Here is a 27,791-nt window from a genome sequence, read left to right on the forward strand (position 1 = left end):
ATTGGTCACCACTGTCAGATTTTTTCTGAAAGACAATAAAATCAGGTATGCACAAGGTAATTTTCATTACTGAGGACCCCTTTTCAAACCTTTAGGTCTACTGCATACTTCACCATCACTGAAGCTCCATCACTGTAAGTTTACTATTTTGTCCTCAATTTGTTAATTTGTTTGGACACTGGTACTGTCCCAACCATAAACTGTCAACACCGTCGGATGTTTTAATAGTATTATATTACATTAATGTTAATTAATATATACTTTCTCAGAAAAGGTATGAAGCACCCAAGAAACAGAACGAAAATGAAATGGCTAATGTGAACAAACAATGCATAATATGTAAAAGAGTGTTTTTTTGTCTCACACCGTCAGATGTCACCACCGTCAGATTTTGTTCCGCTCATCATCTTGTTCCATATTTTACTAAATTGTGCTGGTTAATGAAACATTACTAGGCATGTTAGTAATCAATGTGATCCAAAATTATACTCTAGCCACCACTGAGGTGCATTTGGAGGTTTTTTTGTCAGAAAACCTGACGGTGGTGACATCTGATGGAGCTCACCAAAAAACACATGTTTTACATGTTTTTGACATGTTTTAGGAATATGCATACAATAAGTATCTACAGTTATGTTGAATTGTTAAAATAATTCACTTTAATACAGTAAACATATGTTTTTACTTCTAATTCTGTCTGACGCTGTTGACAAAACAAGAAAGAGCCCATTTTATGAAAAATGTTTAACATGGGGAGCTTGGGCAATGCATTCACTGCACAGCCAAGACCTACATCTATGATAATACACCTCTATATTTTGGATTTGAACAACTTAAAACCTGTTTTTGCCACATTTTCAAGAACCAGTGGCCTACTTCCTAGAGAATCTAATTAATGAAGAAAAACACATGTACAAACATACTGTGCACACACAAACATAAAGCGTTTATGCAAGATGCCATTGACTTGAGAGGCTATTTATTTTGCTAAATGCAGGTACAAATTAGGCCACTTTCACTACTCTCAGATTACTGTCACCACCGTCAGTTCTTAAGTCACCACTGTAAGAAGGAGTTTTGGACATTTTAAATGAATGTGCTTACAACATTTTCCTTAGGAGTCGTTGAATTATCAAAGTAATAGCCAATATAGGCCTACAGGAATATTTGTGAAATCATAAAAAATTGTTTGTTCTATTTAGGCGTTAAGTAAGCATCGTATGACGGTACATATTTTAAAATTAGAACACATGAAACAGTATTAAAATAGAACAAAAGTGAATTTTCAACATTTAAAGGCATATGTGTGAACCAAAAAATACACATAATCACTTAAAAACTCCAGATACATATGCAACCAAATCAATAAAATTTTAATTACTTTTAAGTGTGTCTGACGGTGTTGACAAAAAACAAGGTGTGATCAGAGAAAAGCCTGATTTCTGAAAAAAATACAAAATGGGGAGATTGGCCTTGTGCATTTCTGAAAAGCCAAGACCTTAGTCAACAAGGATATACCATATCATTTTGTAATTCACTTTGTTTTTTTCTGTCAACATTACAACCTGTTTTAGCCACTTTCACAAGAATCAGTGCTATACAAGTATTCAGCAACATCAATGATGTCCCAACTGAACTGTACAGGGTGTGTCTCTCTTTCTGCCACTTTCTACTGAATGCAAGTTCACGATTCTCCAAGGTTTCTGAATCAAGCGTGTTGACATAATTTTTTTTAAATGTTGTCCATGGGGGGGGGGTAGCTTTGTTTTGTGTTTCCACATCAATACAGTTGATCAGCTCAAGCAGACATGCCCTCTGGAACAAGGGTTCTTTGACAGTTGTATTTCTGTCAGGTCTGAGTCTCGCAGTACATGAAACATGTTTTGTCCCACAATCTTTGTGATATCAGACATCAATTGTCAATCATCATGTGTTTTGTCCCACAATCTTTGTGATATCAGACATCAATTGTTAATCATCATGTGCATCAAAATGTGCATCATCTGCTGAGATGCTGGTGTTTCTTGTTTTCAGTGTGCGACTCTGGGACTTTCCCACAGCAGCCTTTAGAGATTTACCTGCACTTGCAGTTCTGACCTGATGATTGTCCTTTTGGCAGATGTAGCATTGTTTCTTGAAGAGTGATGTGAATTATGTGCATGTTGGTTTCTTGCACACTGTATTTGAACCTTGTTGCTTGCAGCTGAGTGACAGGAGAGATGCTTTCTGTGTCCCTGGTGTCTCAGCAGTGCAGTTCTGCAGTCGACTTTGGATTTAACATGGTCCCCATCACTCAGACTGACCCTCTCTTGAACTACTTCCCGTACATGTCCATTAGTGTCTAATCTTGGATTCTGAACCAGAACCACCGTCTTGGCATCGTCAGACTGGCATAGAATACACAGCTTCCAGTTAATGAGCTCATGGGCTTGACATGTCTCGTGTTCACCTCAATGTTCTTCACCCATGATTAACCAGAACAAACAGCAAACAGAACCCTCACAGTTACACTCCACCACATTCACCAACATCAGTTAATGACATACTAGTATGTGCATTAACAAAATGAATAACACCTATTGACGCTCAAAACATTCACTATGCGGTGCTGCTCCTGTATACTGGATACAAAGTAGTGGGAGCTTTGCACAGGCAAGCCTGTAAATGTCCAGCAAAATAGTGTACATGTAAACTGTACCAGTTTTGCATATTTCTGCTGGGATGTTTTATATGGTGGGCCATCTACTTATAAATACTATAAATCAATAGTTCAAATAAATTGGTGTGGTAAGAAAATGTCTGAGAACAATAAAACTACCACCAATAGATTCAGTTACCCTGGATGTTGGTTAAGTAATTAAAATCAATGTTCTAACTTATTCAGAAGCTGAGAAATGACAAAATATAGGTTTTTCTGACGCCATTTTGAAAAATCCAAGATGGCCGCCACCTGTGCAAATGGAAACATTGTTTTTCTGATTGCTTATACTATCTACTTTTCAAAAATGTATAGTTTTCCAAATCTCCATAAAAATCCAGCAAACAAAACATAATGAACTTGACTACTACTACACTGGTCCACCTGCTAGCATTAGACAATTAGGCATTTATTTAAAGTATCTAATTAGGTTGATGTTTATTGGACTCCTGTGAGTATAATAAGTCCAACAACTTGTCTGATTGTAACTGGACTCACCTGAGTATCATCAGTCCAATCAGTTGTCTGATTGTAACTGATTGTAACTGGCAATAAAACACTATTTGGTGTTAATAACTAACTCTGATTGGAGTTATTGCAACTCTGAGTATTAATAACTAACTCTGCTTGGAGTTACTGCAACTGTCTGAGTATTCACACTTTTGGGAGTGTTCTACTTACACTCCACAGATTGGAACAATATAAACAATTGCATAGTGTTAAGAATACTGTAACACTCTCATAGTTGATTCTAACTCTCTGGAATTTGCTGTGCACCATTACAATATTACAGGTATTTCCCCCATACTACTTTTATAATATTACGTGGTGTATCAATAAACCACAAACAATGCCATATAGCCTCGGCTACTCGAATAAAACAAATGTTACAGACGCAGGGGTGATAGTGAAAAAAAATCCTGAGCCTGAACTTTTTCCCCTGCTCAAACGACGACGACAAGATACTGCATAGTGACGTAACATAGGCCTATTTTGACACATTATTCAAACATTCAATAGCCTGTGTATGACCATTATTCAAGCCTGATAGTAGAAGAAAACCCTGAACCTTCTGAACCCTGAACACTTTCTGAGATAAGAATAACCTAATGGCTAATTATTATCAATGTTTTTATTTTTGCAAACTCTGTCAAACCTGAAATGAGGCATGGAGCCTGAATACTATCAGCCCTGCAGACAGGCTTTTAGCGAAACAACGCGACAATGCGCCACGAATCGTGTTGTACATCCGTAGAGCAGGTCGTGCAGCCTTGCATGGTGCGCATATGCAGAAAAATAATCGTGTACTTACAGGTACAGCCATCTGTCTGAGATAGACTGTTTTCAATAGCACCCCGCGCCTATTCAAGTACATAAAACCCAATCTACTTCATAACATTTTCAATTTTCTATTCCCAAATCGGGGTCGGGGAGAGAAGAAATTAAATCTGAAATATGATTCACATTACTTGTGTGTACGAATCCCTCCGCAGGTGTGCTCTGGCAGCCATCTTGGCTGAGGGTGGCCACACTAAAGTGGTACTTCTGTCCTGGATGAAGATTAGTCACCTCCACTTGACAGTCTGACACGGCCTGACAGCTTGGTGACGTGAAGGTCCACTGTTCTGCACCTTGTCTCCAAGTAACAGCATACCTGTGTGGACCAGTAGCGCCCTCTGGTGGAGACCACCGTAACGCCACTGAGTCTGGAAAAACTTTGGTAAACTGGAGTTGGCCGGGGGGAAGAACATCTAGGCAACAAATAGAAGAATGGTATAGAATAGTATAGCATATGCTTTCAAAAGTAATTTACTTAGTTATAACAATAAAAATAATATACTCACCTCCTTTTGTGGAGATGCTACTCTTTGCTACCTGTGCAAGAAACAGATCAAAGATTGCATTAACATTCTGCTGACAAAATAATTGAACCACACTTCACACTTACACTTTCCTGGGTAACCAGCGATGTCAAGAAACTCTGCAATAGGAAAAAAAAGCTTTTTAAGGAAAGCAACTTGACAGAGCTGAGGAGTGTGTAAATTAGAGAGGTATGGCAGAAGGCGATCTCTCTATGTGCAATGATTTAAATCATTTTTACAAACGGTTTGGAAACTCTGACACAGAGGGCAGCATTTCCCTAGCTCACACTTGACAACCACTCTTCAGCAGGCTCCCATCTCCCCCACTCACAACCCCTCACTCCCGTTACTACTTCACCCTGCTTCACGAACAGGGACACTTCATCCCCACACCCTCCTACTCTGCCTTTGGTCACCACTCCCACCATCATCAACAATGCAGCAGTACCTCCACCAATGGACACAGCAGGCTCACAAATCCCCACTACCTCTATCCCCATTCCCTGCTCCTCACTTCTGTGACTTGGAACAACTTGCCCACCACCCACCCCTCCCTCATTCCACCCTAACCTCAACCAGGCACACCCACAGCTGCCAATCACCACTGATCAAGTTAGAGGGGCACTGAAAGGACTTAAGTCCAAGGCGGCCGGTCCTGATGGCATCTGTGCAAGACTGCTAAAGACTAATTAGCTGAGCCTCTTCATCACCTTTTTAATAGGAGTCTACAAGGAGGCAAGGTCCCTATCTTGTGGAAAAATTCATGCCTGGTACCTGTTCCAAAAAAAACCCACCCCAAAGAACTTAATGATTACAGACCGGTTGCCCTCACCTCACACCTAATGAAAACTTTTGAACGAGTGCTGCTGCGCCACTTTCTCAAACCCCAGGTACGCCACGCACTGGATCCTCTGCAGTTCACCTACCAAGAGAATGTGGGAGTGGAGGATGCTATCCTGTATCTTCTTCACAGGGTACACGCTCACTGTACTGGTAGCTGTGCTGTGAGAATCATGTTTTCCAAGCGCATTTAACACTGTGCTGTGAGAATCATGTTTTTTGACTTCTCCAGCGCATTCAACACCATACAACCACTGCTGCTGAGAGATAAATTGGTGCGGATTGGAGTGCAGTCTGGCCTGGTAACCTGGATCACTGATTACTTCACAGAGCGGCCCCAGTCTGTAAGGATGGGAGACATTATATCTGAGACAGTGATTAGCAGCACAGGAGCGCCACAAGGAACGGTGCTCTCTCCGGTCTTGTTCACCTGTATACAACTTACTTCAGCTACAATTCTGGGACATGCCACATGCAGAATTTCTCAGACGACACTGCAATTGTGTGATGTATAAGAGAAGGCCAGGAAGAGGAGTATAGGGGACTGGTGGATGACTTTGTAGGATGGTGCCAATCAGCTGCACCTGAACACCACCAAAACCAAGGAAATGGTGATTGATTTCAGGCCCTCCACCCCAGCCTTGGTGCCTGTTTCTATTGGGGAAGAGAATGTGGAGACTTTCTGTACTTACAAGTACTTAGGAGTGCACCTCGACAATAAACTGGACTGGTCCACAAATTCAGATGCACTTTACAGGAAAGGCCAAAGCAGGCTCTATTTCCTCAGAAGGCTGAGGTGCTTTAATGTCTCCAGCCAACTTCTGCTTATGTTCTACCAGTCTGTCATGGCCAGCGTGCTCTTCTATGCTGTGACTTGCTGGGGTGGAAGCATTAGGAAGAGAGATGCGGGACGCCTTGACAGACTGGTGAGGAAGGCAGGGTCAGTGGTGGGCATGGAGCTGGAGACTCTCACCTCAACAGCTGAGAGCAGAGTCCTGAACAGACTGGACTGTATTATGGATAATCAGCTACACCCCTTTCACACCACCTTCAGTAACCAGCTGAGTCTGTTCAGCCACAGACTCCGTGCTCTCACTTGCAGGACAGACAGGCTAAAGCTAGATTTATGCCTGTGTCTGTGTCTGTGTCTGTGTGTTTATTTATGTAGCTACTTGACACCTGATTTTTCCCCAATCAATAAAGTTTCTCTACTCTACTCTAGAACTACTTTACTTACCTGCTCAATGGCATCGTGTCCTTTATGTTGGTGAAGTAAACAGCGTGAGCAGATTGCTGTTTGGTCAGTCATACAGAAGAACTCCAGCTGCCTTTGATGCTCAGTACAGAGAAGTTGAACATCTTGATACTGTTGGTCCTGCAGCTGGTGTTTCTCCAACTGTGGATCAGTGTAGTGAGGAGCGATGCAGGTCCTGCAGTAGGAATCCCCACACGTCACACAGGACTTCACAGCGGGATAAGGGCACCCAGAGACATCACATAGGACTGGATTTGATATGAAACTACAAGGAAACATACATGAATATTTGGTTGGACCAGGAGAATATCTATGAGCAAAACAACAATATTATAGATAATTCATTATGCAGCAGGAGACAGGTGACAGGTGATCAGAAAAATAAAAGGAAATTAACAGCGTACAATTCCTGGTTCAAACCAGGTTCTTGCCACAAATGTAAGCCAGCTTGACTTTTCATATTTGCGCTACAGCAAGTGGCTGATGATCACAGTAAAGCGGATTTAGTTCGCCATCCACGCGAGGTGCGACCTTGGTCAACAAGTGATTGGATGGCACCAAGTAGAGTAGCTATGTTGTCTTTGTTATTGCAATAATTATGGATATACTGTAACTGTTTTCTAGGTGCGTGACCTGGTGAGTCGGCACCGCTGCATTAGAATGTGGGTGGATAGTAATAAAAATGTGCTTATAAAACTCAAGTCTGCGAACCTGAGAATACAACCATGTTTTCTTAGCATTTTTGAGATTTTAAAAGGTAATGAAAGGCATGCTGCAAATCATCAAAAATGTGTATAACAATGTGACCGTGAGCTTCAATAACTGCAAATCACAGTAGGCTACAGCATGACTAATCACTTTGCCAATAGGCCTACCACACTCACAGGTGAGCTATAGACCACAGCTAACCAGGACATGGTATAAAAAAGACATATAATTTGGTTGCAACCTGAGGGTTCAATTGTCTGAACACACCTATGGTATGTATAAACCTGCATGGATGACACCACATATCATGACACAAATATCTTGTGTCTAAAAACAAACTGAATTTACTTGGCGGAGGTTTGCACCAAAGAAACTCGACAGAAGAACAATCTCTCGGGTGGAAATGCATTGGCCACGGTGTAGTACGGGGGCGTTGCCTGAGGACACGAGTGGATGGAAAATGAACTCCCTTGCGCATGGTCATTGGTCAGTGGGTGCGATGGATACAATCTTCGTACTCCCTTGCGCATGGTCAGTGGGGCGACACCATGATGGATCATTTGTGGCCAAATTAACTGCAGCTGTTGGTAAGCAGTAATTGCTGGGAGTAATTAAGGACAGCTGACAAACATTCACGCTGTCCTATGACCTGTTCCACACTCCGACCCTCGCGGAAGTGGCATTGCATGCTTCCCTGATGCTTCCAATACTGACCGTAGAAGAAGAATACAATTTCCGTACTCCCCTTGCCATCATTTCGTACTACGCTGTTATGACGTCAGTAAGCTCTCCTGTCTCTACTCTCCTTGGTTTGCACTCTCTGGGTGCATTTCTAGTTAATATATGTGATGCGGTCTGAGAAATCCCTTCTGGTGGGATTTTACATTTTTGAGATATCGATGCTAGGGCTGGGTTCAAAAGATCGATCTGCTAACCCAAAGTCAACTAAAGCCGGCCATACAGTACACTGTGCGATACTTTCACTTGTAGGTATTAAGCTCCTGCTCACACTGCACGATGTAATTTCACTATTTAAAAGTTGACATCTCAAGACTCACGTCCTCACACTATAGAGCTTGACAGTGACGTCACTTCCCCCGATTTCATGGGACTTCAACAGCATTTTTAGCCGAAAATCATAGCATGTAATCCAATGGCGGTATAAAAATGATCATTTTAATGATCAAGCCTTCCTGCACGATGTTTATCAAAGTGATTTGTGTAATGTGACCGCTGTAGAAGAGGCTTGGGACTTTTTTAAATCAACTTTTCTTTTTTTAATTAATAAACATGCTCCATTGAGATCTTTTAGAATACGTGGTAAAAACAACCCTTGGTTTAAAGAAGATATTGCTCTGAGAACGGGATAGAGCTTGGGCAACTGCTAAGAAACATAATGACCCCAAGCTGTGGGTGAACTACAGGACTCTAAGAAATCGGTGCACAAGATTAGTGAAGAATGCAAAAAGTGGTTATTACCTTGGATTGTAAAAAATCAGCAGGGCCTGATCAAATCGAGCCTTTCTTTTATAAAACTGCTGCTTTTTTAATTTCAGACGCCATTGCTACTATTTTTAACCTTAGTTTAACAAGTGGATGTATCCCACAATCTTGGAAATCAGCTCAAGTACTGCCACTTTTAAAAGGGGGTGACCCGTCTATCTTAGATAACTACCGACCAATCTCTAGGTTGTCAACTCTAGCTAAAGTGTTTGAATCTCTTGTAAGTGACCAAATAAAACACTATCTAGCTGAAAACAATATTTTGAGTTCAACTCAGTCAGGTTTCAGACAAGGTCATAGCACTGTAACTGCTGTAACATCTGTTTTAAATGATTGTGCACTCTTTGTTGACCTTTCCAAGGCATTTGATTCTGTTGATTTCAAAATACTGTTGCATAGGTTTTAGTAGTCCAATGTTACAATGGTTTTCAAATGATCTAGTTGGCAGGACACAGTGGCCCTCATTTATCAAACTTGCGTAGAAACCATCGCAGAAATGAGCGCAGATCTTGTCGTACGACGAGGCTCACGTGAGATTTACTAAACATGTGTACCTCTCCAATCTCATCGTAAGAGCGAGCGGCTGTTGATAAATCCAGCGTCTGAAAACCATCGTAATTAGAATAATCACACCTTCTCTAAACTGGCGGGAAGGAGACCGCACCCCTGAGTTTGCGACATGGAGAGACGCAAACCGGCTAAAACATCCACCTTGAAATTAGGCTTACGCGAGGTAGACAGCAAAATAACATGTGGAAATAATCAACAGCAGTAGTCAACACTGTTTCGGTTCTCAATATGGAAGGGGTAGAGATTGATTTCCAAATAGGCCTAATGATAGTTAGCCCACAATGAAATGTTTGATTGACTACAGTAGACATCATGAAGATATAATGGTAACACTTTATAATAAGTACCCCCTTTTAGGCATTACTTAAGGGTTAGTTAAGCCTTATTTTACCATTAGTTAACCCTTAGTGAATCACGAGTTAATCATTATGTAAGTATTATTTCTCATTTCCTAACTATTATCTACTACCGTTAGTAAATGGTTAGTGTGTGCTGATGTAACGGTTCGCTAAGCAAAGTTAAGCATGGAAAGGTTTTCACTTTAAAAGTTCCCCAGATATGCGGAACTAGTGAGTTGTAACTTCTTGTTAATGCATAAGCAATGCCTAACAAATCATTTGTTAACGTTTTGTAAAGCATGGAAAGGTTTTCACTTTAGATCAGTTCCCCAGATATACTTAAGTAATGAGTTGTAACTCCTTGATAATGCATAAGCAATGCTTAACAAGTCATTTGTTAACGTTTTGGAAAGCATGGAAAGGTTTTCACTTCAAAAGTTCCCCAGATATGCGCAAGTAGTGAGTTGTAACTTCTTGTTAATGCATAAGCAATGCCTAACAAATCATTTGTTAACGTTTTGTAAAGCATGGAAAGGTTTTCACTTTAGAACAGTTCCCCAGATATAGCTAAGTGATGGGTTATAAATCTTTGATAATGCATAAGCAATGCTTACCAAGTCCTTTGTTAGTGTTTCGGAAAGCATGGAAATGTTTTCACTTAAAAGGTTCCCCAGATATGCGTTAGTAATGCGTTGAAACTTCTTGGTAATGCATAAGCAATGCTTATCAAGTCATTCGTTAATGTGTTGTAAAGCCATAACAGGTTTTCACTTTAGATCAGTTCCCCAGATATACTTAAGTAATGGTTCGTAATTCCTTGATAATGCATAAGCAACGCTTAACAAGTCATTTGTTAACGTCCAGAAACATCCATGAGGGGCAGTCACATGAGCCTCAACTTAGGCCTAGGCCTACTGTTTGCCATGCTACCAGTCATCACACACTAACCATTACAAAAGGGTTAAATAAGACTTCACTGATGCTAAAGCAAAAGTTTACAAACCGTTACCATACATGCCTAATAGTACTTGTTAATGGTTAGGTGGTAGGAGACAACAAAGAGATAATGTTTTTTTCATAAATAAAGGTGGGTTATCAGACATTTTAATGATGGTTTACTAATGCTTATCAGAAAGTTAAATCACCCTAGACGAATGATTGATTAACAGTACTTAATAATTTCACAGAAATACATAATGACTGACTCGTGATTCACTAAGGGTTAACTAATGCTTAATTTTGTTTAGCGAGTAGTTACATCAGCACACACTAACCATTTACTAACGGTATTAGTTAATGGTTAAGAAATGAGAAATAACACATACATAACGACTTACTCGTGATTCACTAAGGGTCAATTAATGTTAAAAATAAGGATTAACTAAGGTTTAACTTTGCTTAGCGAACCGTTACATCAGCACACACTAACCATTTACTAATGGTAGTAGATAATAGTTAGGAAATGAGAAATAATACTTACATAATGATTAACTCGTGATTCACTAAGGGTTAACTAATGGTAAAATAAGGCTTAACTAACCCTTAAGTAATGCCTAAAAAGGGGTACTTATTATAAAGTGTTACCGATATTTTTAATGAATATTATTTAAATATATGAAAATTAAATATGATTATCTTTTGTAAACGAGGTCAAGAAAAGGGTCCTACGTGAAACTGGCCAACAAACAGTGCCCAAACAATTGGTTGGGGAAGGAGAGTTGTACATGTCCAGTGCGACATCCTTCTCGCGCTCATATGCGCCCGCTTCTCTCCAGCGCCCCAGTCCTTCGACCGGATAGCCCTTTTTTACCACCTATGGAGTGGACGACTATAACATGTTATAGGACACACACGTGGTGTAGCCTATATTCGGATAGTAGTTGTGTGCGATCCAACGTTGAAACTCAACCGGGAGATTATTAGGCTATTGTCTGTAGGTTATTGATTGATGTGCGCATGAACTCCCAGCTGTTAAAAAGAACGGACGTCGGCCATTCATCCCAAGACTGAAGGCACATTCTGCGGCTGTAGGCCTACAGTATATTGCACAAATATTCACACATCACGTCAAATCACAAATTAGAAGTCTCTTGTTCTTGTCTCTTGTTGAAAACATGTTGTAATTATGTAGGGCACATATTTATGATAATGAGTTGTTGCGCTACAACTGCTGCTCAAGTTGGTGATCATAGTCATCTCAAGTCCAACTTGAAAACGGCTTACACCGCCTTAGAGCAGTCGTAGGATTTCATCTTTCCTGCGCTTACGATGAGATTTGATAAATACCAACTGGTCGTAGAAAAAGAACGTACGCACGACGTACGTATGATTCTCGTCGTACGCTGCTTTGATAAATGAGGGCCAGTGTGTTGCATTAGAGAACCTTCGATCAGCCCTACTTACCATAAAAGCAGGTGTCCCGCAAGGGTCAGTTCTTGGCCCAATCCTGTTTTCTCTGTATATTAATGATATAGATAAGGGAACCCAGCCAAAGTGCATCTGTATGCTGATGATACCATTTTATACACCGTTGGTACCTCAGTGCAAGATGCTTTGACCTCTTTACAAACATCCTTCATATCTATTCAAAATGCATTATTGCAATTGAAATTAGCACTAAATAAAAATAAAACGAAGTATATGATTTTCACATGTTCAAGATCTTGTCCTGATGGTAACTTAGCAACACTTGATGGTACCCTCCTGGAGTGGGTTAGTTCTTATGAATGTCCTGGTATTTGGGTAGACCAAAAGCTCACATTTGAGGTACACATAAATAATCTTTTAACAAAGCTAAGACCTAAGGTTGGTTTTTATTTTCGTTTGAAAAAATGTTTTTCATTTCTAGCAAGAAAAAGGCTGGTTCAAAGTACTTTTCTCTCAGTGTTGGATTATGGGCATACAATTTATATGCATGCACCCTTATGTCTCCTCAAGAAGCTGGATGCAGTTTATCATTCAGCATTGCGATTTGCAACAGGGGCTCCCTCAAGAACCCACCATAATCTAAAGTCCAATGGCCATCCTTGTATTTAAGGCGTGAATTGCATATGTTATTTTTTATTGCAAAGGCACTGTTGGGCAAACCTCCCTATTATATCTGTAATATATTGACTTTTTGTACTTTATCTTATGGCACACGTTCCTCAGACAAGTTACTACTACAGTCTGGTACTCCTCGCACTGAATTAGGGAAAACAGGCTTTTCTTTTTATGCCCCAAACCTATGGAATGAGTTGCAGAAGATATTATGTATGGACTCTCTGCCCTCATTAGATACTTTTAAGAGGGAAATTAATACAGTATACACAGAGGAGTGTCATTGTTTCTGACTATGCAGCACATAGGATACTTTTTACCTCAAAATACGTTTTATGTAAACTTATTCTTCTTATTGTGTTTTCTGTACATTTATTTTCTTTTTTGTCTGTGTGTTTGTCTGTGTCTGTAACTACGTATATGTATGCTGCCATTTTGAGCAGGACTCCCTGGCAGAAGAGACTCTAGTCTCAATGGGACAATCCTGGCTAAATAAAGGATAAATGAAAAATTACCTGAATTTAGCTAAAATGCTCTGGTATTTGGGTGGAAAGGAGGTTTCGTCTGTCTGTCTATACAGTCTGTTTATATGTTGCTGCCACTGATACACAGGTTAGTGGTCCCTGCAGATTGAATCAAATACACAGGCACAAATGCACGATAGTAACATCTTATGCGGCGGTCACACCGCCGGCGTTGAAAGAGCTAAAACGATGCTGACTCCTGCCTGGAAAGCACAGGTCAGGGGTGTTGAACGCGACAAAAGATTCAACCTGAAGCGTTCAACCGAGAATCTCGACCAACCGCAGCTCGTGTTTAGAAAATGGGAACATTCCATTCTTCTTATTGTGCTTTCTGTACATTTATTTTCCTTTTTGTCTATGTGTTTGTCTGTGTCTGTAACTATATGTATGCTGCCATGTTGACCAGGACTCCCTGGCAGAAGAGACTCTAGTCTCAATGGGACAATCCTGGCTAAAAGGATAAATTAAAAATGCTCTGGTATTTGGGTGGAAACAGGGGCGTAACAATAGCAGGTGCAGCAGGTGCCGTCGCACCGGGGCCCGCGACCACTCAGGGGCCTGCAAACGGGCCCTCCGAAGTGGTTCGCGGGCCTCCCCTATATACACGTTGATAGCGAGTTGAAGAATGGCTACGCAGTGTAACCAGTGCACTTTCACAAGATGTCAAGACACTATTTATAGACCGTGGCAGACTCCCACAAGACGGTGGGAATTTAGAGCATTAAATCAATTGCAAATTGGCACTTTTAGTTACTATATTGCTACAGGTCATTACATGGGCAGTACAATTATGCAGACAAATGTTTCAAATAGCAATAAAGGTAACACATGAACGCTATATTTGTGCATTTTATTTTTTACATTGCGGCCAGGAATTGTGGGATATATATTTTCATACACTATCATTGGCTGTATGTAAACAGGGAGCGCGAGTCGCCAGTGGTAACGTTCTGTTTGGAATTACCACATGATTGATTCCCTTACCAATTCAGAATAAATGCATGCTGGTCAGTCGAACGTGGCCTTTTGTTCTCATCTTATCTATGTTGTAGTAGTATGCGTTGTTGGCTTTCTTGAAGGCGGAATATAAAATGAGTTTAGTCACTTCATTCGCCAAGAATAGAGATGGCTACTGGCTAGCAAGAACATCCTATGGATATTAGACCTCCTTGGATATTATCTAAGAAGATTTCAAAGACGCTACGAAGAAGGTAAGGACAGGTTTCCCTATAATAATGTCCGCCGTGGCATTATATTGATTTCATATCACTCATCTCCTTCAGGTATTTTCCAATTGTTGTCACATTTCTAGTCCAGTTTCTAGTCTAGTTTCGTCTGGGTTCGGCAGGGTCTGGCTAAACGAAAGAGGCACATTTTTAACGGTGTCCATTCTAGTTTGTAATCTGTGACAGCGGTATTGCTGTAGTTATTCCCAGCGTTATAACTTAGTTGTGTGTTCTCCAATTGACAACTAGTTGTGCTGACTTGCACCTCCACTCCATGTTGATTTTATCATCTAGCGTTTCTCCTGTTAGCATAATATAAGTTAAGTTCTTCTGTTAGCTTGGCTATGTTACGAAGTGGACTCGAGTCGTCAGCTAGGGGAGGGGAGCATCTAAATAAGTGGGCTATTCTGTGTGCGTGTGTAGAACTCTATCTGTGTATGTTTTACTGATGGGCTGTCACCAATGTGTTGTCATGGTTGTCTTGGATGTTGTGTTTCCATTCATGCACCGTCTCCATCTTTTCCCATGTTTATGGTAGCCGGGACCGTGTTCCATAACCAGCATTGCATATTGCCGTTATTTGATGATGCCAAAGGACGCAAAACTACTTTGCAATGGCACCTTGTGTATGTGGGGTAGTGGAAGGTTGAAATCATTATGAAGGCATATCCTGTTGATTGTGCTATCTATCTTTTAAGTCCTTAGTGTTATTTTTTTATGAAGTTTAAAGTACAATGGGGTGCTTAAGATCAGCAGGGTTGTCTCCCTCGTCTGTGTAGCCTGCTGTCAGCAGGCACCATGCGCTCGCAAGCACACACGCACATACTACTGTCTCCAGTCCCCTATCCCTGTCTCAACCGGTCTGTAGACACATATTCCAAAGCCTTTCTTTACGTTTGTCCTGTTTTTTTGGGACAGATAACTGAAATACTCTATGATGTAAATGTGCACATTGTTGCAGCATTCACGATGCTATTGCAATTGCAAAGAATATAGCCCACCCTTTCACCGGCAATGGGTAGATAAAATATCCTAAATAAAATTAGCACAACCTCCGAGGGCCCGTGCTGGATACTCGCACCGGGGCCCGTGACTGAGTTGTTACGCCACTGGATGGGAAGGTTTCGTCGGTCTGTCTGTACAGTCTGTTTATCTGTTGCTGCCACTGATACACAGGTTAGTGGTCCCTGCAGATTGAATCAAAAGCTTAAAGGCAGCCTCAAATAGGCTACACAGGCACAAATGCACGACAGTAACATCTTATGCGGCGGTCACACCGCCGGCGTTGAAAGAGCTAAAACGATGCTGACTCCTGCCTGGAAAGCACAGGTCAGGGGTGTTGAACGCGACAAAAGATTCAACCTGAAGCGTTCAACCGAGAATCTCGACCAACCGCAGCTCGTGTTTAGAAAATGGGAACATTCCATTGGCTGCCGCCGAGCTCATTACATATTTTTAGATGAAGTTCAACGTTTGACGCCCTCGACTTTTGATGCTTTTGACTCTAGACACGCTTTGCGGCTTTTAACACTAGAACTACCAGGATTTTTCTGCCTACCTAGAAGTACCAGAGAGGGGTCATTTGACCCGGCGGCTTTTACCTAATACACTAATCACTCATTTTGTTATGGTAATGAGGCTGTTAGGGGCCGTGTGTGGGGTGAGGGGTGAGGGGGTCACACCTTACAGTGGTAACAGCCAAGACAAACAGGGACAGACAGCTTCTTCCCAAGGGCTGTCAGCCTCCAAAATCACCACAGGTAAATAGCAACTTGCATGAAGATATCAGCAGCAAAGACATATAGCACAGTTTGGCGGACAGTGTGTTACAGTTTTTCTCCATTGGTTTGGCTCATTTCTTGAAACTGAGATGTCATTCTCAAAACATGGACAAATCCCAAAATTAATTTGCAGTTCCTCACAACAGAATGGCATTTATCATTGCTTTCATCAAATTTCAAATGCTTTTGTACATGTCTCAATCATTTAGTACATCCTTGCAAATGGCTATGTGCAAGTATCCTACAGTTAACACAATCAGCTTACATTTAGTAGAATTTTCAAATGAATGTACCTTGCTGATCTATCCCATTGGTTGATTGGTTGATTCTTAGTGTAATGGTTGTCCTGAAAACATGTCAGCACATTTTCTTCATATAAGTCATCAATGAATGTGTGAATGTCCCATGTGATCATGACGAATCATATGACTGCAACCAGATAATGGTTGAATTACAGTTTTTCTCGATTGGTTTGGCTCATTTCTTGAAACTGAGATGACATTCCTATAACCATTGGGTCATTTGGCCAAACATTCTTACACTTCTGCACAACAGTTCAGATAACTAGAAAAATGTCATATACCTCCCAAAACACCTCATTCTTGCATCATCACTAAACCGTCTCACCTATAAATAGTCAGTACCATCAAAATGGCATAGATCCTTCTCAATTGCTTTGGCTCATTTGCATTCATTTAGTCCTCCTGTCAAAATAAACTTGGTGGTTCAGCATAGCTACATGGATCCTCATCACTCGCTCATATCACCCCAAAAACAGTTTACCCATATGTCAAAACTAAATTTCTTCCCCACATATAGCATCAGTACCCCCAAAATACATTGTTCCTTTGCCATTGTGTAAGCACTGCCTGTCAAAATGGTTAGGTGTTTTATCTACGTTCAGCTAACAGATTTCGACTATGTATAAAAATGAAAAAGTGAGTGAAACCATTGAAGTTTGACAACACAGATAATTTACCAAGGACATTTATCAGTAACTTTCTTTACTGTAAATTCATATACAGAAAGTAATGCCCATATATCACAGGTTTCTCATGGGTTTGGCTCATTTCTCAAAACAGAGATAACGTTCTCAAAATAACATGGATAAATGCCAAAGCAACTAGCAATTGTTCAAAACAGAATGTCGTTTGAAAAAATGTCATGAAATTAGCCAAATAACAGAGGAAACTGTAGTATACACGGTTGTAAAATTATTTTCTATTGACTAGTAAAGTTACAATACCATCTGACCTGTTGAACACTGTCATGAATTTACTATGTAATGAAATTCTTAAAATATGATGTCCTTGACTGTTTTGGGAATTGCGTAGACCACTTTGCATATGATGACTTACACAATGAAATAATGCTGACGTGTTTTGGAGAGGGCAACCATTAGACTGAGAATTGTCTAATTCGTTTAGATAAGCAAGGTCAATTTATTTGGAAAATGGGCTAAATGTATGCTGAATGTGTCAACTGAAGGGTATTTGTACATATCCAGAGATGTACTAAACATTTGAGACATGTACAAAGCATTTGATATCTGATGAAAGCAATGAAAAATCCCATTCTGTTTTGGGAAATTGCAAGTTGGTTTGGGGATTTGTCCGTGCTGTTTTGAGAATGTCATCTCAGTTTCGAGAAATTAGCCAAACCAATCGAGAAAAACTGTAACGTGTGAATCTCCCATGCCATGTGACCATAACGACTCATGTGAATGCAACCTGGCAATTGTTAGATGGATAAATACCAGTGCATGTGGACTACTGCTTCATTTCCCTCAAGAATTTTGTGGTGAAAGAATCTCCTCTCCAAGGAACAAAGATGCAGAGATACAGCACTCAACAGGCATTGGAAATGATCCACACACACAGACACACACACACACACACACACACACACACACACACACACACACACACACACACACACACACACACACACACACACACACACACACATACACACACACACACACTCTCTCTCTCTGTGTCTCAAGTGACAGCTGTGAGCTGCTAACAGCCACATTTCCACAACAAAAGGAGTGTCCGCAGGGGGTCCAAAGGGTCAAATGACCCTCTTGTGGGGCTTTTAGGTAAAAAGGTCAATTGACCCCTCCGTGGTAGTTCTAGTGTTAACGCCTGCTCTCCCATACAAAGTCAATTACTTCCGCATCTTTCCACGCTTTCAACGCTGGCGGTGTGATCGTGGCATTACTGCGCGCTGGAAAGAGAAAATACTGCTAAGCATGAATGTTAACTTCAAGCGCTTACAAAGTTGGCTATTTTCGCGAAAACTTAAAACATGGAAACAGTCTCGTAGTGTCACCACACCTCCAGGTTTCTACTGTAACCTATGTCCTGGTTTGTTATGGTCTGTCCGGGAAAATGAAATAACAGTCCCCGTTTTTTTTTTTTTTTTGATAATACACGTATTAATATTACCCCATTGACATAAGCACATATATCTCATGTATGGTTCACGTGTAACGGTGCAGAATGTAGTCACTAGTTAAATCCTGCTGAAATTGGTTGTGCTTTCTATTACTGTATTTGTTCGTTTGTTCAATGGTTAACCACGTCTATATCGGTATAGTCCTGATGTGTGGCTCAGGGTGGGTCCGCTTTGTAGCCTTGTGTCCCTCCTGGCGTTCCGTCTTGTCTGTCTTGTCTTCGCGTTTATTACGTCCCTGCGTCCCTCAACTCTTCCCTGTCCGGGAAGAGGTATGTTGCTTCCATATCATATTGAAATCCATCTATAATATATCTTCATCTTAGTAATCCATCAATGTTCTACACAGTCTTAATCTTCTATTTTAATAACTCCCCTAGTCATCCCTTGATGTATTGTTGTGTCCTTGTGTGTAAATATTGTTTTGTCACGTTGTCTTGTCACGTAGTTGATAGCCACGGGTATAGGATAAGCCCGTGGCTATGTTGCTGTTCGTTGGTCTGAGTTTTTAGTTTCTTGTTTCGTCCTTTTACTTTGCCAGGAGGGGACAGAGGCGCGTTACCTCCCGATGACCGATGTATCTGTATTTTGTTTGTACCAGGTGTGTAATCATTTGTATTGTGTTCTCTCATTCATTCCTTGAATTTTGATGCTAGTCAGCCCGCTAGCATGAATAGCTAATCGCTCCGCCTAGCTCGGAATGCTAGCGTGGCTATGCCTACTGTTATTATATACTGTTTTACCCTAAATATTGTGAATCACTTAATGTACCCTTGTCTATCTTATGTCCGGGAAGAGGAGCGGACAGAGGCGCGTTCTCCCCCCCGATGACTGATGTTTATGTGTATTTTGTTTGTACCAGGTGTGTAATCATTTGTATTGTGTTCTCTCATTCATTCCTCGTGTTACAATTTTGATGCTAGTCAGCCCGCTAGCATGAATAGCTAATCGCTCCACCTAGCTCGGAATGCTATCGTGGCTATGCCTACTGCTATTATATACTGTGTTACCCTAAATATTGTGAATCAGTTATGTACCCCCCTGTCTATCTTATGTCCGGGAAGAGGAGCGGACAGAGGCGCGTTACCTCCCGATGACCGATGTATCTGTATTTTGTTTGTACCAGACTTCAGTAAAGACAACGGTGATGCGCAGCTCCTGTGTGGACATCCATTCATTCTGTCAAACACAACGCAGACGAGACCCGTAACACACGCTCGCACGAAAATGTGTCCCTTTTTTTTTTTTTTTTTTTTTGAACGCGAAATGCAACCCTAGGTCTGCTGGTAAGCTGTGCAGACTGGGCATCATGTAGCAGGCCTACATTAATTATTCATGTCAAGTTTGTCATCGGATTGGTACCAGAAGTGAAGTTACACCCTTACGCAGAACAAATAAAATCAAACTTAAAGGGACAGTTCTGTCAATTTCAACATGCAGTTGTAATGCTCACACTACCCTGGACTTGTCAGTGCCTGAGATTTTTTTTTCTTCTTCTTTAGCCGTTTCCGAGATCCTGGTCATTGTAATGGGGTCAGCTCTTTGTTTACATTTCAAAAAAACATTTTTATTTATTCCCAAAAACATCCAAAAGATTATAAAACATCAGCAGGCAACTAGTAAACAGCAGTACCTTTTGGGAAAATATTTGGAGTTGGCCTATGTTTCATTTTTTAAAAATGTAAACAAACGCTGCCCCCATTAGAATTGCTCATATCTCGGAAAGGGCTGAGCCGAAAAATGTGGCATCACCGGGTGCTGACAAGTCAAGGGTAGCGTGAGCAATACAACAGCATGTTGAAATTGACTGAACTGGTCCTTTAAGTATTTTTTTTAACCTATATTAAAACCGTTTGTAATTATTAGAGATGCACCAAATCCTGATTTTTAGAATCCTTAAGGATACCGGATCCACTGCTTAAGATCCTGCCGGAACCGGAACCGGATACCGGATCCTACAAAAGGATTGAAACATATAGTCTACTCGCACACGTGGGCCCTTTTTATTGTGTTGGCTCAAACTATTTTTTAGACTCATTGCCTGCAACGGCTGCTTGCAAAGGGCTTTCACTCCATGCAGTGATTGGGGTTGTGAAAGACTGACTGAAAAGCCTTGGCTAGAGATGCACCAGATCCTGATTTTTAGGTAACATGCCGGATACCGGATCCACTGCTTAAGATCCTGCCGGATCCTGATCCTGTGAAAAACCCTATTATCCTGCCGGATCCGGAACCGGAACCGGATCTGGTGCATCTCTAGTAATAATACTGGTAGTGCCGACAGATTACAGCCTACCAAAACATTAGCAGACCAGAAATAGACTTCGAGCCAGATCATGTCACCAAGCAACAAGCAAACGTCTATTAAAAGTTTCTGAATTCCTCCCAATAAAAGGCCAACCATCTGCCCCCCCAAACAAAACATTTGTAAAAAATGATGAGGCCTTTGAAGCGCAAACACACACACACTCACCCACAGCAGATATTTAGTTTCCAGTGACAAGATGGGAGAATATTGCTCTCATACGGGGCCTGCATTTTCCTGGAGCACTGTGGGGCGAGGTGCCTGCCTTGCTCTCATTGCCACCTTTCAATATATTTTTTAAATGACATAAGATTATCTGTTAGCCTATTTGCAGACTGAATTCATAACGATGTATTTCTTGATGAGAAAACCAATAAGGCTGAAGATAACACCTTTCAAACATGACCTTGTTTATGCAGCTCTCGTGTGCATATGAGAATCAGATGCAATAATTTGGACCCAGCAAAGAAGTTGAAACCCCTTGATTTGTCAACAAGATAATGATGCAATAATACAGCCAATAATAAATTGTCAAGTTGCTCATAACTTTGTTTGTAGTCTTAAAGGGGCGTGCCACTATTTTGGGGCTTAATACATTTTAAATCGTTGGCCAGGGTTTATATAGGTGGTAAAGTGTCTTATTTTTCATGTAAGCTGTTGTCTTGCTTTAAGACAAGCTAAAAGAGGGACCATGTCGCTAAGCTAGTGAAAGTCAATGCATCCGTGTAGCATGCTACATGCTACTGTGATCCATTGACTTTCACTACCTTAACTACATACTCCCTCTTTTAACTTGTCTTAAGCAATCCAACGCTTAACATGAAATGTAAGACACTTTACCACCTTTATAAACCCCAGCCAATGATTTTAACTGTATTAAGCCCCCAAATAGTGGCATACTCCTGTAAGAGGGGCTTAGCATTTCAAACGAACTATTTGGGGACAGTTTATCAAGCAATTCATTTTTAACACTAGAACTACCACGGAGGGGTCAATTGACCTTTTTACCTAAAAGCCCCACAAGGGGGTCATTTGACCCTTTGGACCCCCTGCGGACACTCCTTTTGTTGTGGAAATGTGGCTGTTAGCAGCTCACAGCTGTCACTTGAGACACAGAGTTTGTGTGTGTGTGTGCTTGTGTGGATCATTTCCAATGCCTGTTGAGTGCTGTATCTCTGCATCTTCGTTCCTTGGAGAGGAGCTTCTTTTACCACAATAATTCTTGAGGGAAATGAAGCAGTAGTCCATATGCACTGGTATTTATCCATCTAACAATTGCCAGGTTGCATTCACATGAGTCGTTATGGTCACATGGCATGGGAGATTCACACGTTACAGTTTTTCTCGATTGGTTTGGCTGATTTCTCGAAACTGAGATGACATTCTCAAAACAACACTGACAAATCCCCAAACCAACTTGCAATTTCCCAAAACAGAATGGCATTTTCATTGCTTTCATCAGATATCAAATGCTTTGTACATGTCTCAAATGTTTAGTACATCTCTGCAGATGGATATGTACAAATACCCTTCAGTTGACACATTCAGCATACATTCAGCACATTTCCAAATAAATTGCAAATAAAACGAATTAGACAATTCTCAGTCTAATGGTTGCCCTCTCCAAAACACGTCAGCATTATTTCATTGTGTAAGTCATCATATGCAAAGTGGTCTACGCAATTCCCGAAACAGTCAAGGACATCATATTTTAAGAATTTCATTACATAGTAAATTCATGACAGTGTTCAACAGGTCAGATGGTATTGTAACTTTACTAGTTAGTAGAAAATAATTTTACAACCGTGTATACTACAGTTTCCTCTGTTATTTGGCTAATTTCATGACATTTTTTCAAACGACATTCTGTTTTGAACAATTGCTAGTTGCTTTGGCATTTGTCCATGTTATTTTGAGAATTGTATCTCTGTTTTGAGAAATGAGCCAAACCCATGAGAAACCTGTGATATATGGGCATTACTTTCTGTATATGAATTTACAGTAAAGAAAGTTACTGATAAATGTCCTTGGTAAATTATCTGTGTTGTCAAACTTCAATGGCTTCACTCACTTTTTCATTTTTATACATAGTCGAAATCTGTTAGCTGAACGTAGATAAAACACCTAACCATTTTGACTGGCAGTGCTTACACAATGGCAAAGGGACAATGTATTTTGGGGGTACTGATGATATATGTGGGGAAGAAATTTAGTTTTTACACATGGGTAAACTGTTTTTGGGGTGATATGAGCGAGTGATGAGGATCCATGTAGTTATGCTGAACCATCCAGTTTATTTTGACAGAAGGACTAAATGAATGCAAATGAGCCAAAGCAATTGAGAAGGATCTATGCCATTTTGATGGTACTGACTATTTATATGTGAGACGGTTTAGTGCTGATGCAAGAATGAGGTGTTTTGGGAGGTATATAACATTTTGCTAGTTATCTGAACTGTTGTGCAGAAGTGTAAGCATGTTTGGCCAAATGACCCAATGGTTATAGGAATGTCATCTCAGTTTCAAGAAATGAGCTAAACTAATCGAGAAAAACTGTAATTCAACCATTATCTGGTTGCAGTCATATGATTCGTCATGTTCACATGGGACATTCACACGTTCATTGATGACTTATATGAAGAAAATGTGCTGACATGTTTTCAGGACAACCATTACACTGAGAATCAACCAATTGGGATAGATCAGCAAGGTACATTCATTTGAAAATTCTACAATTTAAGCTGATTGTGTTAACTGTAGGATACTTGTACATAGCCATTTGCAAGGATGTACTAAATGATTGAGACATGTGCAAAAGCATTTGAAATTTGATGAAAGCAATGATAAATGCCATTCTGTTGTGAGGAACTGCAAATTAGTTTTGGGATTTGTCCATGTTTTGAGAAAGACATCTCAGTTTCAAGAAATGAGCCAAACCAATGGAGAAAAACTGTAACACACTGTCCGCCAAACTGTGCTATCTGTCTTTATTGCTGATATCTTCATGCAAGTTGCTATTTACCTGTGGTGATTTTTGAGGCTGACAGCCCTTGGGAAGAAGCTGTCTGTCCCTGTTCGTCTTGGCTGTTAGCACTGTAAGGTGTGACCCCCTCACCCCTCACCCCACACACGGCCCCTAACAGCCTCATTACCATAACAAAATGAGTGATTAGTGTATTAGGTAAAAGCCGCAGGGTCAAATGACCCCTCTCTGGTACTTCTAGGTAGGCAGAAAAATCCTGGTAGTTCTAGTGTTAAGTGCCACTTAGTAGCCAGCAGAGCTTTTAACACAATTTGCCTTCATTTGTGTTAGCAACTAGCTACAGCTACTGCTAAACCAATTCAAATTCCCAACACCCTGTTTGAAATCAAATATGGGACATTACTTTCAAAAACGAGGCATAGAGAACTTTGTAAATAATTAATTTACTGGCTGTGATACCGTCCTTCCCTTGTAGTCTACCTCACAACCTCTGATGCCACCCTCGTAGTGACTTCTGTCTGGAGCCTGCAGTGACTGGTAAAGAGGGAGGGAGAAAATGACAGAGGCGGCGGGGCACGTCACGCCTTCTCCCTAGCATCTGGGGCGCAATTTCAAAATAAGAGCCGACAGCGCGATCAGACCAAAAAAAATACTTTAAAAAAAGGCCACAAATAGATGCAGGCCGCTAATTGACTTGGGGTTTCTAGACCATGTTCACATGCTTTAATGCACAGAGTTGCCGCCATACGATTGGCTGAATAGAAATTTGAACAATGAACAATTGGACAGGGTTCCCTAATAAAAAAGTAGCTGGGGAGTGTATATGAGGAATTGGGAACAGTGAACACATGCTGCTAATGATGTCAAATGAACCAATAAACTAAAGTAAACTGAATGATTTTGCAGATTATATCTTACCTGGGGAGTTCCTGTTCCCTTGTGAAAGTCAGCGGCAGCTCCTTTGAAGCATCACTCCTCATGGACACCATACTGGACACGGGATTAGGGGGCTTCCTGTAGGAGGGGAGGACAACTGATTAGGACGTTTTATGTCATTGGGTACCCTTCATGGCCAAATATGTGATAACTATACAAACATTAATGCAAGTTTGAAATTCTTGTACTGCTGCTGAATCCTTACCCTGGACATTCTTGTTCCCTTCTGAAAGTCAGTGGCAGCTCCTTTGAAGCATCACTCTTCATGGACACCATACTGGACACTGAACTAGGGGGGCGTCTGTAAGTCAATGAGGAGAATCACTGTAGACATCAAATATTCATTCAGGATTGAAATGATTGTGCAGATGTAAAAAATGCACCCTCTATTGATAGCTTTAAATCTAGACTCAAGACAAAGCTGTTCTCAGATGCTTTCCCCTAGCTTAAATTACATATCTTTATTTTTTATTATTATTATTTTTATGTTTTTCAAGGTTTTATGTTTATTTAGGTTTTATTTTATTATTATTTTTACCTTATATTTTATCTTAATGTTTTAAATGTTTTTGACTCTAATTCATTTCCTTCTTTCTTCCCTGTTTCTTTTCCTTTACATTTGTTAACTTTGTGAAGCACATTGAGTTGCACCTGTGTATGAAATGCGCTATATAAATAAACTTGCCTTGCCTTGCCTTGCCTTGTTTACTGTTGCTGAATCCTTACCCTGGACTACATTCATAACTATGTATTTCTTAATGAGAAAACCAATAAGCCTGAAGATAACACCTTTCAAACAAATGCTGCTTATGACCTTGTTTATGCAGCTCTTGTGTGCATATGACAATCAGATGCAATAATATGGACCCAGCAAAGAGGAGGACACCCCTTGATTTGTCAACAAGAAAATTATGCAATAATACAGCCAATAATAAATTGTCACGTTGCTCATAACTTTGTTTGTAGTCTTAAGAGGGGCTTAGCATTCCAAAAAAACTATTTGGGGACAGTTTAAAAGTTTGAAAAGTTTATCAAGCAATTCATTTTTAAGTACCACGTAGCTGCCAGCAGAGCTTTTAACACAATTTGCCGTCATTTGTGTTAGCAACTAGCTACAGCTACAGCTACTGCTAAACCAATTTGAATTCCTAACACCCTGTTTGAAATCAAATGTGGGACATTACTTTCAAAAACGAGGCATAGAGAACTTTGTAAATAATTAATTTACTGGCTGTGATACCGTCCTTCCCTTGTAGTCTACCTCACAACCTCTGATGCCACCCTCGTAGTGACTTCTGTCTGGAGCCTGCAGTGACTGGTAAAGAGGGAGGGAGAAAATGACAGAGGCGGCGGGGCACGTCACGCCTTCTTCCTAGCGTCTGGGGCGCAATTTCAAAATTAGAGCCGACAGCGCGATCGGACCAAAAAAAATACTTTAAAAAAAGGCCACAAATAGATGCAGGCCGCTAATTGACTTGGGGTTTCTAGACCATGTTCACATGCTTTAATGCACAGAGTTGCCGCCATACGATTGGCTGAATAGAAATTTGAACAATGAACAGTTGGACAGGGTTGCCTAATAAAAAAGTAGCTGGTGAGTGTATATGAGGAATTGGGAACAGTGAACACATGCTGCTAATGATGTCAAATAAACCAATAAACTAAACTAAACTGAATGATTGTGCAGATTATATCTTACCTGGGGAGTTCCTGTTCCCTTGTGAAAGTCAGCGGCAGCTCCTTTGAAGCATCACTCCTCATGGATACCATACTGGACACGGGATTAGGGGGCTTCCTGTAGGAGGGGAGGACAACTGATTAGGACGTTTAATGTCACTGGGTACCCTTCATGGCCCAATATGTGACAACTATACAAACATTAATGCAAGTTTGAAATTCTTGTACTGCTGCTGAATCCTTACCCTGGACGTTCTTGTTCCCTTCTGAAAGTCAGTGGCAGCTCCTTTGAAGCATCACTCTTCATGGACACCATACTGGACACTGAACTAGGGGGCCGTCTGTAAGACAATGAGGAGAATCACTGTAGACATCAAATATTCATTCAGGGTGTATTCAGGCTTTTAGTGTATAACTACTTGTAAGGACATGCATTGTCCATGTTTTAATGTTTGTGTTTTGTTTGATAGCTTCCTGCCCAGGGACCACAGATAAAAATTAGCCTGTATCAAACAATTCCTGTACATGGCCCCTATCAGATAAACCAATAAACTAAACTAAACTAAACTAAATGATTGTGCAGATGATATCTTACCTGGGACGTTCCTGTTCTCTTGTGAAAGTCAGCGGCAGCTCCTTTGAAGCATCACTCCTCATGGACACCATACTTGACACAGGACTAGGGGGCCTCCTGTCAGACAATGCAAAAACAAGTAGCTTAATCATTCCTTTCTTATTCAACATTTTTCATAATGAAGAAAAGTCGATTCATCGATGGAGCTTCATTTATTGTATTTTATGCCCATATTTGTACATTAACCCTATTCAGACTGGGCTTTTTTGGCATTCCTGGGCCTGGGGGGGGGCTCTTTTGACCCCCCCCCCCCCCCCCTCCCCCCCCCCCCCCCCCCCCCTCATAACTCATGAACGGAATACAGTATGACTACGGAACTTGGGGGAGATGATCTACATATGGACATCTATGAATGACATAATTGTTGTGTAATTATCTATTATTATGACGTCATGACATCATTATGTTATTATGTCCAAAATCTCGCCATAATGGATTTTCCAACAAATTTAGGTA

The 27,791-nt window shown here is 40.7% G+C and overlaps 1 protein-coding gene across 1 annotated transcript in view; it reads right to left on the reverse strand.

Annotated features, from left to right (window-relative positions):
* Positions 1-27,367, reverse strand: part of LOC134443250 (interferon-induced very large GTPase 1-like) — a 44,036-nt gene extending 16,669 nt beyond the window's left edge. Inside the window, exons 1-8 of the mRNA XM_063193128.1 lie at positions 27,297-27,367; positions 26,947-27,042; positions 26,724-26,819; positions 25,230-25,325; positions 25,007-25,102; positions 6,638-6,830; positions 4,543-4,573; positions 4,168-4,449 (exon numbers count right to left, since the gene is read on the reverse strand). Of these exons, the coding sequence (XP_063049198.1) occupies positions 4,168-4,449; positions 4,543-4,573; positions 6,638-6,830; positions 25,007-25,102; positions 25,230-25,325; positions 26,724-26,819; positions 26,947-27,042; positions 27,297-27,367 (961 nt within the window). The remainder of the gene's footprint in view (positions 1-4,167; positions 4,450-4,542; positions 4,574-6,637; positions 6,831-25,006; positions 25,103-25,229; positions 25,326-26,723; positions 26,820-26,946; positions 27,043-27,296) is intronic.
* Positions 27,368-27,791: the final 424 nt, after the last annotated feature.

This window comes from Engraulis encrasicolus, unplaced genomic scaffold (assembly GCF_034702125.1).
Source record: "Engraulis encrasicolus isolate BLACKSEA-1 unplaced genomic scaffold, IST_EnEncr_1.0 scaffold_29_np1212, whole genome shotgun sequence".
In the NCBI taxonomy this organism is placed as follows: Eukaryota; Metazoa; Chordata; class Actinopteri; order Clupeiformes; family Engraulidae; genus Engraulis; species Engraulis encrasicolus.